Source organism: Sturnira hondurensis, unplaced genomic scaffold, assembly GCF_014824575.4.
Source record: "Sturnira hondurensis isolate 20B ecotype Veracruz unplaced genomic scaffold, ASM1482457v3 Scaffold0017394, whole genome shotgun sequence".
In the NCBI taxonomy this organism is placed as follows: domain Eukaryota; kingdom Metazoa; phylum Chordata; class Mammalia; order Chiroptera; family Phyllostomidae; genus Sturnira; species Sturnira hondurensis.
In genome coordinates, this window is record NW_028090025.1 from 2,304,997 (window position 1) to 2,324,154 (window position 19,158).

Below are 19,158 nucleotides of genomic sequence, written 5' to 3' on the forward strand. Positions count from 1 at the left end.
AAAACATTTACACTGAACTTGCAAGATAAGTTATACAAAGTTGAATATGGCCTTCACTCTTTAATTCTACCAAATAAATCTATTCCTACCTCAAACCAAATATTTCAAATTTAAGAAATGTATGAAAGCCTCAGGTGCTAGGAATTCTCAGTAAGAAATATTACAACATAATTAACCCAGGGACATATTACCACATTACCAAAGTTGGAACTTAGGTAGTTATTAAATGTCTAGAGTTCATAATAAAAAAAATAAATTTAAGCTTCCCTGTAACAAAATTAAAAATTTTAATGAAAATATCAGCCCTGGCTGGTGTGGCTCAGTGGATTGAACGCAAGCCTGCGAACCACACGATCTCGGTTCGATTCCCAGTCAGGGCACGTGCCTGGGTTGCAGGCCAGTTCCCAGCAGGGGATTCATGAGAGGCAACCATACATTGATGTTTCTCTCCTTCTCTCTTTCCCTTCCTCTCTAAAGATAAATAAATAAAATATTTAAAAAAAGAAAGAAAATATCAATCTTACGAAGTACTTGCATGAATATAGGGTAGTTGCAGTATCGGGTGCTCCAGTCACTTTATTAGAAATGTCTTGTGTTTAAATTTTGTTTTGCACTGTTGCTTCTTTTTCACTGATATCATCAGTTAATTATTTCCTAAATCTATATTTAAGAAATGCATCATCTTTTCACTTCTAGTTCTTTCCATTCTATTAGCATTCTTTTATCTGCTATAAATCTTGCAATATCCTTTTTAGGAAGCTTTTTGCCATTTCCCCTCAATATCCCTTATAAAATAATGGATTTTGATCTAAATAAATAGTATCTTGCCATATTTAAAGCCATTCTAGTATTTCCAAGTTTACAGTAGCTTAATACCTTAAAATTCATTCAGAAACACCTATAGCTGCTCCTGAAAAAGTGAACAGAAATTAATACACAAGATGGAGACACTTCTATCCCTACTAAACTGTGAGTCCAAAATGAAGTAACTCATTGAGAATTCATATTTTAACACCAAATGCTTTGGCCAAAACTTAGACACGCTTTGAAAAAATGATACCATGGGCTTCAGAGACCCTGATAGTCTGAAGAATCTGCTTTCTATTCCTTCCCATCTAAGGAAATATTCTCAAATACAGAAATTAAGGAAGATGTACCTCAACCCTAGGAACAGCCTCTTTCCTTTGCTGCCGAAAGGCTCTTTGACCCAAGGAGAGAATAAAGAAGGTAGGTATGGGACACAAGTACTTTATGGATGTTGAAGTCCTGGTGTAAAAAAAAATTGTTTATAAACCTGGAGTAGTAAAAAAAAGCTGCATAAAACAAAACACTGATGAAGAAAAAGCTTTTACACTTCATCAGCATACTTACAACTATTTGATAAATTCCTCCACAGTATAATAGACTAAATGACAACATGAAAATATAGGAAGGTACTATGTAATCCTTAAGGAATGATACAAGTCTAAGGAATACCATGTAAAGTTCATGTCTAACACTACATCTTGTTGTATTAACAGTTTTTTCCTTTTATTACCATTTACGACAGTCATTCTATATAGCAATGACTGACAAGATGAAAATTAGCTTTTCAATTGTGGTGAAATTATACATAAAAATACACCTTCCATGATACACATTACCAAATTTGTTTTTTAAAGCATGACTTTTTAAAACAGTAATTTATAGAAAAAGAATTATCCTTTAGAAATTATATTTGCTGTAACTTATTGCTTCCTAAATAGTGACATAAAGTAAATAAGAAGAATGTTATTTGGCAGAATTATTTTTAGTCCTATCTCCATGGAGTTTTAAATTAAGGTCAGAATTACTGACCCATTATTTCTCTGTTCTAGTTGCTTGCACAAAGTGAATAAACACAGTGAAAATATTATGCAGATACAACAATGTGTAGAGCTCAATTATGTATAATTTTGAGGATTGCTAGAAACAACTTAGCACAATTACGCCCCATAACTTACACATATATATCTTCAGGTATATCAGGTCATTTTAAGGATTTCTTAAAGTAAGATTTTTCTTACTTTTCTATATGTCTGAATACTACTATTAGTAGCCATTTAATAGTTAAATATTAATAGGTTCTGTGATAAAAAGCTCTAGAGTTCCTTTATCCCCCACATTTGTACATGTAGACTTCTTAAAACTGTCCTTTGTTGCAGTTCTATTTTATAACCACGACATTAAACCAAAGAATATAGTTTTTTTGCTTTTGTTTTTGCAACTTTTATTTTCAGAAAGTTCAATAAATGGTATCTTGGCTTTAGTGAATTAATTATACCTAAATACTGGGAGTTAAAAATTGAATGTGGGGATTTCTGTAAAACAGTATGTACAATTATATAATAAGGCTCCCTAATTTCATTTTTAAACAAGTTATAATCTTCATGTGACTGTCATTAATGGTTTACCTGTAGACTTATGAAACTAAAAGAAGCTAAATTTCTCTCTGCTACCAAAATTACAAATGTTAAAAAGTTCAACTATGCACATCAAAGCTGCAGTAAAACTAAATTTCTATTTTTACATGCTATGATCCAGACTGTACCTAACAAAACACAGTACATTTATATTGAAAGTGGGGTCCCATTTATTTGTAAGAAAAAGCCGGATCTCAGCATTTGCCAGAACAAAATTCAATAGCAACCTGCACACAGGCCTCCATTCCACTTCTTGCCCAAACCAAAATAATTTACATAAAAATAGATATAACCCAGGTTACCATATACATCAGTATATGCCCAGTGCTATTTACATGAAAAACATTGCATTGCATAATTCAAGAAAATATCATGCATTTTATTTTAAGGTGAAAAATGCAGTTACAGAACTAAGTTTGCGTACCATGATTGTCCCAGTATTTACTAAAGAAATAAGATCCAAAGGTTTCTTGTTTACATCTTGACTTCTACCTCCAGCCATTAATCTTAAGTATCACATAAAGTATATCACTTTAGCAACAAGAAACTTCTGAATATATTATACTGGCATATTAAACTAAAGATATGGACACATAACCACATTGAAAGGTTTGATGAAAATGTATGAAGTAATCCCAACAGTTATAGTTCTCAAATGTAAAAAACTACTTGGATCATCTTAACAGAGCACTGAAGTCCTTTCAAAGTTTAATGTCACTCTTCAGACAAGTACAGACATAACACACTTCTAGAAAGAAACATTTTTTATCATTCTGCACAAATTAAAATATAGTGCATTAATCAAAAAGAAAAACATTATATAATTGTCACATTAGATGAAGTTTTTGCCATTTCTTCAGGAGAATGACTCTTTATTACTTCTTTGATGAACTGTTCAAGGCTAGTGAAGTAACCCTGGCATTGCCATGTATCATTATGAGTTCCATCAGGAAAAATGGCTAACCTCTTAGTCCGAGATGGGGAGAGTTCATAAAGTTGCTTCATCATTACTGGTGGAATTAATTGATCAGAGAGTCCAGAGATGAAAAGAGAAGGCATTCTGCACTGAGATATTTTTCTGTAGGACAAAAATTTATTTTTGTAGCACCATAAAGGAAGGTAACGCATTGGAAAGAATGAAAATAAAGTGCTGGCCATATGTGGTATACTTAAAAATGTGTTCTCCACCATAATAGCTGAAATCCTATGTGAATTTTCAGAAGCCAAATGAATAGCCACCGCTCCTCCCAAGGAACGACCAAAAAGGAAAATTTTTGTTTTGTCAAGGTCAGGTCTAGTCATCACATAGTCTAGCACTGCTTCAGAGTCTAAGTAGAGTCCTTCTTCACTTGCTTCTCCTTCGCTTTTTCCATATCCTCGGTAATCAACAAGCAAAAGATTAACTTTGAGGTTAACCAACATGAGCAATGCATTTGGTAACCTGTGACCTATGTTGCCTGCATTTCCATGAAAATAAATTATGGTTGGAGAATAGGGTGAATTGTCTCCAGTGTATCTTATCAAAATAAGATTCAGACGTACTCCATCTTTGGTTCTGATGAAAACGTTTTCATGTGGAATACCAGTTGGCATGGGGACATAAAGGCGTGAGGAAGATGGCTGTTCTGGAAAATAAAGCAATACATCCTGGAATTTATATAGAATACCTGCTATTGATATGAATATTAACAAAAGTAAGATAATGCCTCCATACAGATGAAAAGTCACTATTAAAGGTAAAAGAGAAATACGACAGAGAGCCCAAGACCAGGAGGCCAAGGCTATTAGCCATTTTTCAACAAAGTTCCACAGCATCCAGGACTTTTCCATTGTAGTTCTCTGTAAGTGTCCTAAAACGAAAGAAAGACATTATCAGTAATTCAACACATATCTCTTCAAGTTAGATCCACGATATACGTCATGGCACTAGGTGAATCCTTGGAAGCCTACATCAATCCATCCACAAAACTGGTTGCTCTAATTTCCCTTGTCCCCTCTGTTATAAAGTCTCCTTTCTTCCTCCAGTTTCTATGACAGTCATCAAATTATATTCGTTTTTTAATGTTCTTATTTTCTGCCAAGTACTTTCACTCACACAGTCTCGATTTGATAGAAAAGTAAGTTGATGCTGCTGGATCACATGGTAGTCCTGTTTTTAACTTTTTGAGGAACCTCCATACTGTTTTGCATAGTGACTACCAATTTACATTCCCACCAACAGTGAACAATGGTTCCCTTCCTCCACATCCTTGCCAACACTTGTCTTTTTGATACTAGGTCTTTTTAACAGGGGCAAAGTGGTATCTCATTGTTTTGATTTACATTTTCTTGATGATTAATGATGTTCAGCATGTTTTCATGTACCTATTGGCCTCTTTATGTCTTCTTTGAAAAAAATGTCTATTTGGAACTTCTGCCCTTTTTCATATTTTTTAAGTTATCGAGTTGTTTTATATTTTGGATTAAATACCTTACCAGACATATGATTTGCAAATATTTTCTCCTATTCAAAGGCTGCCTTTTCATCTTGTTGATGGTTTCCTTTGCTGTTCAGAAGCTTTTTAACTTGATGTAGTCCCACTTGTTTATCTTATAGCTTTTACTGCCTTTGCTTTTAGTGTCAGATCAAAAAAAATCATTGCCAAGACTTTATTAAGGAACTTACCTGTTTTCTTCTAGGAGTTCTGTAGTTTCAGGTCTCACATTAAAATCTTTAATCTATTTTGAGTTAATTTCTGTACATGGTAATGTAGTGATCCAGTTTTCCTATCACCATTTATTGAGGAGGTTGTCCTTTCCCATTATATTCCTGGCTTTTTTGTTGTTTTAAATTAATTGACCACCTATGTTTAGGGCTATTTCTGGGCTCCTATTCTGCTCCACTGATTTATGTGTCTATTTTTATGCCAATGCAATACTGTTTTGATTTCTACAGTCTTGTAATGTAGTTTTCCTTTGTCAAGATTTGTTTGGCTCTTTGGGGTCTTTTTTGGTTCCACAGAAATTCTAGGATTATTTGTTCTATTTCTGTGGAAAAAAGGCCACTAAATTTTCATAGGGATTGCATTAAACCTATAGATTAAGTAGCATGGACATTTTAAGAATATTAATTCTTCCAATCCACGAGCATGGAATAGCTCTCCATTTTTCTGTGTCTTCTTCAATTTCTTTCACTAATGTCTTAAAATTTTTCCATGTACTGATCCTCCATCCCCTCGGTTAAATTTATTCCTAGGTATTATTCCTTTTGATGGAATTGTAAATGAGACTGTTTTCTTAATTACTTTCTGATAGTTTGTTATTAGTGTATTGAAATACAACAGATTTTTTAACTCTACAGCTTTACTGAGATTGGTAGGTTAAGGGCAAATTTGATTAAAAAGGTAGTTAAAGGATTCTAACTTATCAAGACCAATCTGATATAATATCATCAATTTCCTTTTTCACATTATAGAAAAAAGTTCTAATTACACAAACTAGGGTAAGAAAGAATATTTTCCTCTCTATTTGGAGCTTTTCACACCTAACCTTAAAAAATAATTTATATAAATTAACCACTGTTTTCTAATATAGTATTATTTTTTAAAAATATTTTTTTATTTAATTCTTGTTCAAGTACAGCTTTCTGTCTTATATTCCCAACCCTGCCCGCCCCCTGCCCCATGCTCCCCGCCTCCCTCCCATTTCCGCCCCCCACCCTTAGTTACTGTCCATGTGTCCTTTATACTTGTTCATGTGAGTCCATCCCCTTTTATAGTACTATTTTTAAGAAAAAGTTTAATAATTTTTGTCTCTCACCCATTTAAAAAAATTTAGATTACTAATATAATATGTGGAATCTTTTATATATTCCTATTGCAACTTCTTAGCAGTAAGTCAAAACTAATTGATGTGTTGTACTGATAAGGCCATAAACACTTGAAGGATAAGTGTAAAAGAAACAGAAATTCTAACTGAGAATCAGAGATAGTGAAGAAAATGATTTATTGGAGAAAAAAAATTTAAAAATATTGTTGAAAAATATAAATGATAAAAATAAAATATAAAAAAAACTATCAGAAAAAATTTAATCAATTTAAAAAGTTTGTGTATGTTGTCTTAAAAAGGCAAGAGATGAGAAGTAATTTTTCTTACAGAGTAGTCATTTATTTATATATTTACCAAGTTTTAAAAGACATTAAATTAGGCCCTGGCCAGGTAGCTTGGTTAGTTAGAGCACTGTCCCAATAAACCAAGACTGTGGTTTGATCCCTGGTCAGGACACATACAAGAAGCAACAATGAAGGTACAAATTACTGAAACAACAAATCAACATTTCCCCTCTCTACAAGCAATAAATAAAATTAAATTAAAAAACTTCCATTATAAAATAAAAAAAACATTAATTCAAGAAGTTATTCTTTGGATAACTGTTAGTGACTAATTTATAAAACTGTACTATATGCCATAAGCTAATAAATGTGGCATTTTATCATTAGGTTCATCATTAGGTTTAAACACTGAAATAAAACAAAATCAAGTTAAATTAGACTGGCTAGAAAGACTAGTTCGATGATTAAGTAGGTTCATATCTTCACTATTACTTCATTAAGCATAGACTTTCACACACGAATTCTTGTTCAAAAGACTGTGAACATAAACCAACATCACAGCGCTTTTCCGAAGTTTCTCTGAAATCAGCACTGCCACCTAGCTGCAGCAAGTTTTATTACAATGAGCACTATATAACTAGAGAAAAGCAGGGATGTCGGTGAACAAAACCCCAAGCTTAAAATCTACGGAAGCAGTACCTGGGGCACTGGGTGTCAGACCTGGTTAAAAATCAGACTGAAAGAGGCTGCACTACAGCAGCAGCCAAGTAAACCAATTACAGTATATACTAAATACTTGTTCCAGGTCAAGAATAAACGCCTTTCACAACCTATGTTTGCTTTTTCTCGACAACACATCTGGTCACTTACACTTTTCATTTTATGTTTAATTAATTTTATTATTATTATTAAGTATAAGCAATATCTGAATGATTTTCGTATGTACACAAGTTACACTGGGAAATATGAAAACACACTAGCATAAATTTTACACATCAAAATAAAAGAATTTTGTGCGATGATTAGGATTAATGAGGTTTGGGATATAAAATACAAATACACTAGAGCACTGTGTTATTTCAAAAATAAGATATTTCTTTAGTGAAAAATTTTAGCATTTTCAGTCAAGCCAATCATTTGTGAGTGATATCAGGAAATGATTAACTCAAACATCATTTATTTGGTGATACAATAGGGAAAAAAGCCACTAAAATTCTATCAGTCTTAAAGTCTGTGCTATCATATATCTGTAGAATAATCTTGAGTTTATCAGTTATTTCCAGTCTGAATTTTTTTCTCTGTAGAATGAGAACTTAAAAATACCTACATATAAGGCCAATCAGCATTATCCAATGAAGTTCTAAAAAGCATTTATAAATACTATAGATATGTTAACTTTATTTGCTCTTGTGACTAGTATTTCTGGTTGTACTAGTCATTTCTTAACCATGTTCTGCCCAAATTAAAACCAACATCAGCATTTATCACACCACTCTAAGAAAAGACAATAATCTAGAAAGTTGAATATGGAGTGCATGGTAAAGCACTTTTACAAAGCAGATAATCAGGAGTGAATTGACTCAGTTTTCAAATTAAACAAAGTTACTATTTTTTAAAAAAACTATTGCAACCCTAGATAAAATATAAAACCCCTAATACCTGTACAAAGTATATCTTAACATTCAAACCATACACACACATACCTGCATATATTAAATCTAGATAGTTAAAATTTCCAATTATTCAAACATTGAAAAATAATTTTTAAGTAGCTTCATTAATTTCTAATTTCAACATACAACACTGAATTCAAAGCTTTTAAGACCAGGAACTGTGTTTCTTTTTCTCACTACTGTATTTCCTACTGGATAGTAATACATTTTACATATACTCAAGACTAAAATGTTTTTTAAATAAACAATTCAGTAATACATTCAAATTATTAGACTTCTAAGAGAACATAACTGTATTCTGAGCACTGGGCACATATGTTTAAGAGTGGACATCAGAAAAATTACAAATATGACTCCATTATTGGTTAGGAAAAATAGTTATTCAACTTGATATTTTCCAGAAAGCATTTCTGAGAAGACATCTTAACTGACTTTGTGATAAACAAAGGTAATCTTACAATGGATTGTTAAACTGTGAAGGTCAGAATGAAAGCCAATTCACTTTGAGGAACACCAAATCAAAGTTAAATTATAAGGACACTGCTCTGGAGTGTTTGTGTGTCTTCTCTTTAATACATTATGGCATAGTGGTAGTCCAGAAAGAGACCTCCATTCACAGATTGCCTTATTTTTACATAACCCAATTTGTCTGTAGTTTCTGCTATCTATTCTTTATCTTATCTATGTTCTTAAGAGAAACAGAACAGCCTGGCTGGTGTGGCTCAGTGGTTGAGTGCAGGCCTGTGAATCAAATGGTCACTGGTTTGATTCTTAGTCTAGGCTGGGTTTCGGGCCAGGTCCCCAGTAGGGGGTGTGCAAGAGGCAACCATTCACTGATGTTTCTCTCCTCTTTTTCTCTCCCTTCTCCTCTCTAAAAAATAAAATATTTTTTTAAAAAAGAGCGAGAGAAATAGAACAAGCAAACTTAATATAGGAAGAATTTTTATTTACTAAATTTGCTGAAACTATAAACAAAATGCAATTACTGAAGCCATGTGCTGAGATGTAAAAACAACTTTACATAGACCCAGATATTATGATAGTCAATGTAACTGAACAGTGCCTCTGATACAGTCCACTGAAGATTCTACAGCTAGCTGTATACAGGTTTTCCATTTATTTTGTCAATAAATTAATATGAGTAAAGTGTTAACAAAACCTTTTTTCTCCACAAAAAATCGACCTCTGGCTAACCTTCCAGCATGGTTTCCCTGGAAACCTCATAAAGGTGGGGGATATTAACTATGTTTCTAAGCAACATTTTGCATAGTAAACTTGACTCCTATTAGTGAGCTAAATCTGAATTGAGCAGACAGTGAGCAGGGCTACACTTGCCAAGTGAGAGGTATAAAGAGTGGCTTTTCTGCTTGGTACATAATCTGTAACTGGCCTATTCCTCTGCTGAATCCTGGACACTGTGCACATGTGCTGTTACAAAAGATACTTTTTCTGGAGCACAAAACAGTTAAGTCAGGAGTTGCCCACCCATGTGTCATTCTTTCCACTAGCCTGAACTATCACTTGGGAAGAATATACCTGATGCCAATAGCCTGGGTGTTCTTTTTTTTTCATTTTTATTTTTATTTTTTTTTTAATTCAGAAAACTGTACTTGAACAAGAATTAAATTTAAAAAAATTTTAAAAATTAAATAACTTTATTTAATTGTTGTTCAAGTACAGTTTTCTGTCTTTTACTCCCATCCCAGCTCACCCCCGCAGTGCTCCCCACCTCCCTCCCTTTTCCACCCCCTTAGTTTTTGTCCATGTGTCCTTTATACTAGTTCCTGTAAATCTTTCCCCTTTTCCCCTGAAATTCCCTCCCCTCTCCCCTCTGGTCACTGTCAGCCTATTCTCTATTTTAATGTCTTTGGGTTTTCTATCCTGTACATTTCAACAACGCAGAGGGAGGTTAGTGCCAGATACGGTCTATTGGGTCTTGTGAGTGTAAATGTCTTAGCTGAACCCAAGACCACTGCTACTAATCATGCAGAATAAGCAAGGTGATTAGTTACCCCTTAAAATATGTCATATGTGGCAAAATATTTATAAAATATGTTGCTGGGAGAGATGAATCATTTGCCAGGTTTTTTCGTGCTGAAATGCATTTGCTGATAACACCTTAGCATCATAAATAATCAAGAAGAATGGTGAGGTTCATACACTCAAAGTTTGATCAAAGTCTGTACTACTTAGAAGGATGCTTACAGGGAAAAATGTTAGACCAGTAGAGCATAGAATCTTAGTCAGCCAATATCCTCTCACCTCCCACACTTCAACATTATTATTATGTGTTTAACCTTATGCTTACATCTTCATACATTACCATTTCTTACTTCTGCCTTTGCCATGTTAGCACACCAGCTCTCACATGTCAAATGTCTCTAAAACCTGTAGTCATATATCTCTGACTTTAACCACCCCGGCAACTCCTTAACTACTTACTATCTTATGAATCTGATGTTTCAGCTCTTACAATGATCACTCTTAAAAAGTGATTCTCACTTGCTAATAAAAGTAATGGATTTTTCTCAATCCACACTGCAAACTGATATCCGACAGCTGACATTAGTTCTTCCTCAGCCTCCAGTATACTCAAATTCCTGTTTTTCTCTCTGACCTACTCCAATTTAGGCATTTTCCAAGGTCCCACCCATTTACTTTCTTTCCGTCAGTGACCTCACTCTTTCTCATGGCTCCAATTATCTTACTTGTGTATGAACTTTTTCCATTCTTTATGTCTACTCCATCTACATCCTCAAACTTATCCAAAACTAAACACTTCCTCTTCCTCACTTAATATTTTGCATGCTTTACGTTAATTATGAAAAAAATGTGTAAACAAATATATTTTTTAAAAACACAGTTTTGATTCTGAGTCTCAATATACAATAACAAACTAAAATTATGTCACAGTATCCAAAATAAGCACATTATTTTAACATGCACAGGTCTCATACCTGAATTTTAAAAAGTCAAACTTGAAAATAATTTTTTTGCTTTTTATTTAGATGAAGTGGTCAGAGATGTCATATTTTTATTAGTAAGCACCTGCCAAAAGTACTCTATTAAAAGCATGATTTATTTTTATTACAATGTATAGAGAGGTAGATATAATTGCAATTATTTTCCTTTAGAAGGAATGGTTTTGAAGTATAATCATCATATTGATGTGATGATTATAAGCACTTTGATCATATTAATGCAACTTACAGATCTAGTGAAGATTATCTTGAGAATTTTATGGTCCTCATTAACTTATTTTGTTTACATTTAGTGTTCCATATGTTTCCTGTCTCTAAATATTGTGTCTTCCATCATGGAAACTCACTGCATCTTTCATTATTTTGCCACATATAATGGGCACTTTTTGCCCAAATTTTTTAAGGAAAAATAAGAATGTGCATTACACCTGGGTATAATGATTACATACCATGGGTATAATAATTCCATGCAGAATGCACACAAAATGTTGGTGCGCATTATGCAGAGCAATAATATAGTATGTAATAGCCAATTTAAGACTAAAAATACGCCCTGGCTGGTGTGGCTTAGTGGATTGAGTGCAGGACTGTGAACCAAAGGGTTGCTGGTTCAATTCCCAGTTAGCACATTCCTGGGTTGCAGGCTGGGTCCCCAGTAGGAGGCAGAGGCAACCACATAATGATATTTCTCTCTTTCCCTTTCTCCTTCCCTTCCCCTCCCTCTGTCTAAAAATAAATAAAATAAAAAGACTAAAAATATAAAACAATTTAAAGCTGTGAAGCTCTCAAAACCACCATGTTGACTAGTGTTAACTGAGTGATGAGTCAACTGAACGATGGGCATACTCATCTTAATTACCTCATATGTGTAGTTGGACGCTGTCAAATGGTTCCAGCTCTAAGGAAAAATATTTAAATAACTATTCTGTAAGCTGATGATTTAAAAAAAGAGGTCAATACCAAGGTTATGCCCAACTACAATGGTACGAATTCTCAGAACATTATCACAAACATAACCACAAGTCTCCAGAAAGTTCTCAAACCCAGACTGGTCCAGTGAAGTGGTCCCAGGGTTGGCTTCCAAGCCTCATAAGATTCCAATTTATTCTACCATACTATTTAAAGATTAAAGGCAATGCTACATCTACAAATATGTGTGGATACTTGCTATGTGGAATCATAGTGCCTAGGCACTATAAACTACTTCAAAATTATAAATGCACAGCCCCTGTTCTTAAGTACCTCATAAGCTACTCAGTAAATTTCAAGCAATCCATGACCTACTCAGGAAACCAGACATGGACATATATAACTCTATATATGTAATGTAAGTTTATTTAATTATAGATGACACAAAGAAAATCAAAGAGTCACAACTGTCCTTAAATATACAAAGAGAAGAATAAAACCTTAACTGTTTCCTTTATAACATAAGTTTAGTAATATCTGGATTTCATAATGCTTGATTACTTACAGAAATCAAGTGGAGATTTATTCCAACTTTTTAAAAACAAGACAACGTACAATGCAAGAGTTAAGAATTTCTTTTACTTTCCATCAAACAGCTATCTATGACACATATTTTTATTTATTTAGCACAAGTACTCAGAGGAACTAGAGGTACTCAAGTATAATCTAAATAAATACATGGCAAGGACAAGTGTAAAGAAAATCAGAGCAGTGGAGCTAGATAAACTTTATAAACTGAGACCTTTCTATCCCAGTGGTTCCCAAAAAGTGGCTGCAGACCCCTGGGGGTCCCCAAGACCCTTTCAAAAGGTCTGAGAGATTAATATTTTAATCATACTAAAATAACATTTGCCTTTTCATTTTTTGACATTTGTACTAATGGTATAAAACCAGTGAGGGGTAAAGCTGATGGTGCCTTAGCGGAGTGGTAGCAGCACCAGACTGTGTAAGTCATTGTATTATTACCATGAACTCCAGCAAAGTGTGGGGAGAGGGATAAAAATCAGTTTTTACTTACGAATGTCACTGAAGAAGCAGTTATAATTACATTTTGTGGGGCAAATGTCTTACCAAATGGGGAGGATACATAAAGTACTAGGTATGAGCTGCTTTTTTTAGGTCACACCATTTTGACTTAAAAAGAAAATTTAACAAACTGGCTACTCAAAATTAGGTGTTTGGCAGACATTTTCTGGAAAATAAATGAAGTTGCCAATAGCTTCCCACAACTTGGGATACTTTTCTGATAGAACTGTCATGGTGCAATAAACAAATGAGCTTTTTGATAACTTATTAAATGTGTCAACATTTGCAATAATTGGCTCAACATAGCAAAACTATTATTTTCCAAATGACCAATGAATGGTGTCACAAAATCAAGCATGGGTCAAAAAAAATTAATGTAACAGAGGCAAAAATTCTTTGATATGGGTTTCAGATTCCACAATGTAACTGACCTTTAAGAAATAACCACTTGTTTAATATTGTAGTATCAGAGAATATCCATAATTATCTGAAAATATATATATAAATACTCCTTTTACAACTAAAATTTTGTGTGGGCCTTTTTTTCATGTATTTCATCAAAAACAACTTATGAGAATGAAACATTAAAATCTGCCTGTCTTCTTTTAAGCAGACATTAAGGATATTTACAAAAATGTAAAACAATGACATATTCCTCACTAATTTTTTCCAAAGAGAATTGTTTTTTAAAAAGTGCTATTATGTTATGTAATAGAGGTTTTACTGTTATTTTAAAATGACAAAGTTTAATTTTATAAATTCCCAGTCTTAATTTCTAACACAGTAAATATCCCTGTATTTCAAGTTCACATGTATAGAAACTCTTGAGTCCTCAGTAATTTTTTAAAATGTAAAGAGGATCAGAAAATGTAAAGGGGTTCTGAGAACAAAATGTTGGATAACTAGCCCTGACTGGTGTGGCTCAGTTGGCTGGGTATCATCCTGCAAACCGAAAAGGTCGCCTGCTTGATCCCAGGTCAGGGCACACGCTGGGGCCAGGGGTTTGGTTCTTGCTCAGGTTGTAAGTGAGAGGCAACTAATCAATGTTTCTCCCTCACATAGGTATTTCTATCCCTCTCTTCCCCCATCTCTAAAAATAAATAAATAAAATATTTTTTTAAGTTTGATCAAACTACCGTTCTATACTACACAACCATAAACCTTATTGCCTTTCCCCCCCCAGAGACTTGTTTCTTTCAAATTCAGAATGATGCACTACATGAAATCTTTTGTTCATTTAATATATATAGGTTACTAAAGTTTACTAGATGTAAAAGAGAAAAAAAAGTAACTTTAATAAAAACACCTAACATTCTTCAGGTTCTCAAAGATCGTAACTATAAGAGAGATGAGAAACTTTCGAGAGAGTACCTTTCACCCTGGGCTATGCCCTGAGTGAGGATTTAATCTAGTGAGCGCTGCACCCTACATTCTTAGATCACTACCCAAGTCTGAGTTTGAAGGGGTATCTTTGCATATATATAACTTTTTTACTTTGAAGCTAAATGTCCACACTTGTAAAAGGAAGAAGTTATCTGAATAACCTAAAGTCTCACAAATTATATTTTACAGGTGATAAAAAAATACAAGGTGATAAAAATAGAGTTGGAAAATAGGCATTCAATCACAAATAATAATATCTTTACTAAATAGTGCTGTAGAAGATTGGGGACCCTGGTTATGTGACTTCTAACAGTATCTGAAAAGTTACTAAGACATGAACGCACCCAAGATTAAAAACAGGTCCCTAGAAATCTCTGATGAACAAAGGTGTGATCATTTTATATTTCAATTAAGGTTTGTAAAATATTTCATTCATCATACATTTTCAGTTTTCTTCCAGACCACTATCATCAAAGTGACATTTTTAAACAGTATTCAGGTAAAGTTGTAGAGAATAACTCTGGCTAAACAATCTTCATGTAGGACAACAGACATAGTATGTTTTAGGAATGTATTATTAACATGAGGGGGGAAAGAAAAGCCAGGAAATAAGTATACAAGGAACTGTCATGATTTTCCAGGAACTCAGCAGTGTTTGTTTGGTGCTTTGTCAATAGAACTCAGGTTATTCACTCCAATAAAAAGTGAAGGACGGCAAACAACACATTAAAGATTAATTACAAGTCTAGAGTAACACCCACCCTCAACCTTCTCCATACCAAAGAATTTTACTGCTCTCTCCCTGACGCTTGTAATCTATTCAGATCACTTTACCCAGTAATACTTTATATAAAAAAATTAAAAATAAAAAACAATAAATATATCAAGAACTAAAACCCAAACTATAGTAGTGGCACATTCTAATTATTATTGGTCCAATAATTAGCAGAATAAATCACACAAATGTTATTCTTTCAATCACAGATAAAATGATATTTTAATGAAGGTAAATACTGTCTCACCAAAAAAGATAAATGCTAACTATTCTAATTATTTTTAATTGCAAAAATATACATTGTTTTGCACAGTGTACATTTATTTACCAATTCTGCCGAGTAAAAGGTTTCTGAAAACAACAAAATATTTTACTTATATATGAGTTAAATATGAATTCCCCAAAACCAATCTGACTAAAGGTTGAGTAGAAATAAAAGAAAAATGTCCTAAGTCATAAGTGAACTATTACTTTTAAAGACCCTTAGAGTCCATCTCAAATTAGTAATTTTAGGAACAGCTTGTTTAAAAATAAAAACTGCTCATACATTAAAAAACATGGCTACAAGTAATAGAACAATATGTAGGTTCATGTGACGACTAAAAAAAAGAAAGCAAATTCACCTGTCACTGCTAACAGCTACATCAGAAGTGAAGAATGAGTATCTCATCGTGTTCATTAAGAACTAAAGATTCAGCCTTCCTGCCTGAACATATCTTCTTTTCTGCTAAGCACTGAGAAGTTAAGAAACCATGCCAGCTGCACAACTGAAATGGAAACACAAATAGCTATCAGTCAGTGTGTTGGAGACACCACAGAATGAATTATCTATTTCCCTAATGGTTACCCACATGTCATCAATAATGAAAAAGTATGTATTAATAGTCCTATGGGACAAATGAACAATAACTGCCTGTGGAGATGTTGGATAGTAATTGAATAGTTCAGTAAGCATTTTAAACTGGGATTTAAATCTGTTTGGGCAGATTACATCAAACATTACACTAGGCAGTAACATAGCATTTTGGGGCTTTCCCCTTCCCCTGAAGCATGGAAGGCTTGGTCCTCAACAGAAAAAGGTTGACAGATTATTGTCACTAAGTAAGCCAATCACAACATATTCAAAGATAATAAATATCTGTAAGAAATAAAATGGTAGAAAATAATCTACAAGGCCAATAACGCAAAACAGATGTTCAAATTAAGCCAATGAAATTCAGGAAGTTTCTTACTTACAAAGGGGTAGCTTTAAAAATTTTACTATAAAGTGAATGGATGAAACTTAGAATTTATTTTCTTATAAAATCAATGTTGCAGAAGTAAGACCCTCAGGCAAGCTCATAAATGCATGAAATTCCATGTTCATGGAAATTCCAGGTCATGTTCTGGAAATACTACAACTTTACAAGTCCAGCAGAATATACTGCTAAAAGAGTTAACACCTATATAAAACAGTAACATAAAATGTAATAACTTATTAGAAGCCTATCATTGAGGGTAAAATCTTAATTACAATAATTAGAAGAACCAAAAACCTCTTTACCGTATTCTAAAATGGGTATATAAGGGCCTCACACATTCCTGAGATAACTAAATAAGAATTAGAAAATTTTTAGAATCTTATAGTAACAAAGTTCTACATTAATGAAAAACAAAGAAACAAATAGATTCCACTGGGATTAAGTGACAAGAGAGGGGAAATCACAGATAAATGTTGGGTTAAACAGTTTCCTGTAACCACCACTAAGTCATATCATTAACCCAGGAAGACTTGGCTAAGTATCCTCATGAGGCAAGGGGCCTGAGGTGTGCCTAAGAAGGCAGGTGGTGTGCCAAGATCTGCATGTACAGATATTCATAAACTGCCCTGATTTTGTCATTTCAAATTAGCTATCAATGGGAGGCAGTGTGGTGCAGTGGAAAGCGTTCTGGGGCTTGGCAGGTTAATAGCCAGGTGGCTTTTGCCAATTCAATCTCTCTAAATATGCTTCTTCATATATAAAAAGGGGGTGAAACAGGTAATTGCAGAACTGCTGAGTTGAAATGTAACACGTAGTATTAATAAATGCAGCTACTTCCATGAGGCAAAATTTGAGGTACCATCTGTCAGAACAGAGTAAGTGAAATTAAGTACAACTAGAAGTTCTATTAGACTTGGACTAAATTATGGATGAAACTCACTGGAGAGTATCTGAGTATTTGCACACAGGGAATAACTAAAACAATGCCTTGTTTTTCTTTCAAAACCCAGCTCAGGTAGCAGCTACTTCAAAAAACCTTCCCTAGACCTCTATTCCTTACTGCCAATCATTCCATATTCTGAAGTTTGTACAAACTGATGTGGTGGCACTTACTATTATATTGCTAATTCACTGGCTTTCCACAGACTCTGAATTCCTTGATAACCACGACCTCATCTAATTCAACACTGTTTTCAATAGGTGGCAACGTCTGGCTCATAGTAAATCTCTATAACAATTATTGAATTGTATAGTCTATGTTTTAAGTAGTATAATTATGACAAAACACTTGATGGACAGCCACAAATTCTAATTTAGAATAAAATTTAACCTATAGTAAAAGATAGGTCATTAAGCATGCACACAAATATGATTTAATACATGCCAAAAGAAACAAAGAGAGGATCGATAAAAATCAAACACCAAAACTTAAACCCAGACTTGGCCAACTGCTCAGGGGTTAGACCTTGATTCCCAGTCAGGGCACGTATAAGAAACAACCAATGAATGGAACAAGTTGATGCGCCTGTCTGTCTCTCTTCCTCTCTCTAAAATCAATGAACAAATTAAAAAAACTTTTAAAAAACCCCTTACAGTCCACATCCTCTTGTGTATTTCTCTTCCATTACTATTACATGGTAAACAAATGCAAAAACTGCTGAATCAAAGCCGTGTTCTTAGTGATGGTACCTAGGGATAACACTAGTAACGCATTTTTCAGAAAATAAATGTTCACAAAAACCTACAGCAAAATGGACTTCAATTGTATAGGGGTACTCTCGTGCTGTTTCTTAAAACACCCAAAACTTCCTGCCATGGAATCCGAACGTTTAACCCATTGGTGGCGTGAAAGGACGGGGGCTAGTACACCTCAGACCGAGCAGCTGGGATTTTTGTTTCACTTTTCGTGTGTAGGGGAGTGCGAGGCGGTGGGGGGTGGGGATAATTTCTAGGTATTGGTTTGTACACGTTGCTGGAAATACCATTGACATACGAGACTCTACGATATGTTCTAAGCAACAAGTCCCAGCAGGGCACCGGAGGGCCTTCGGTAATCCGTGCGCCTCAGTTTCCACAAGGGCGTTCATTTGGATTTTTACTCGCCACCCGCAAGGCTGCAGACTGGGCTTCTTCCGGGGCAGCACGGTACAGGTCCCGCATAGCCCTGGGCGCGCAACCCTGCACTCCTCGAGAGGGGGTGCAGGACCATGGCACCAGCGAAGCCCCTGCCAGCCACCCGTCACGACCCCTCCGGAAGGACCACGCAGACCACGGAGCTCGGCTGAACTGTACCGCACTTACTTAGACCTGCTGGCAAACTGCGCAGTCTACCTCGGCCACGCAACCCGGCGCCGCGTAGCAGCGTCCCCCCTTGCAGCTTCCGTTGCTCCTCATCGTCCTCTTCCAGCCAAGGGGCCGTCGCAATCTAGCCTGGAGGTCCAGCGGAGCCACTCTCTACTCCTCCACTTCCAGCCCACACTTGGTATCTCGAGCAAATACCCTCCCCGACTTCAACAGTACCTGCTCTCCGCCTCTCCCCTAGTAGTGGGAACCTGGTCCCCCCTCTGGGCATGCGCAA

At 34.7% G+C, this 19,158-nt stretch overlaps 1 protein-coding gene across 2 annotated transcripts; it reads right to left on the reverse strand.

Moving 5' to 3' along the window:
• Positions 1-639: 639 nt before the first annotated feature.
• ABHD13 (abhydrolase domain containing 13) lies at positions 640-19,158 on the reverse strand. Of its 2 annotated transcripts, XM_037067679.1 has the most exons (3): positions 18,882-19,158; positions 15,963-16,106; positions 640-4,291 (listed from the first exon to the last, which is right to left on the reverse strand). In XM_037067679.1, the coding sequence occupies exon 3, from the start codon at positions 4,269-4,271 to the stop codon at positions 3,258-3,260; it is 1,014 nt and encodes a 337-aa protein (XP_036923574.1). In that variant the 5' UTR covers positions 4,272-4,291; positions 15,963-16,106; positions 18,882-19,158; the 3' UTR covers positions 640-3,257. The 2 variants fall into 2 exon arrangements, with proteins under 2 accessions (XP_036923574.1, XP_036923573.1); XM_037067678.1 differs by lacking the exon at positions 15,963-16,106 and having other exon boundaries at positions 18,882-19,157.

Excerpts from the sequence above, each read along its gene's own strand:
- ABHD13 (XM_037067679.1), bottom strand. The coding sequence starts at position 4,271 with ATGGAAAAGTCCTGGATGCTGTGGAACTTTGTTGAAAAATGGCTAATA.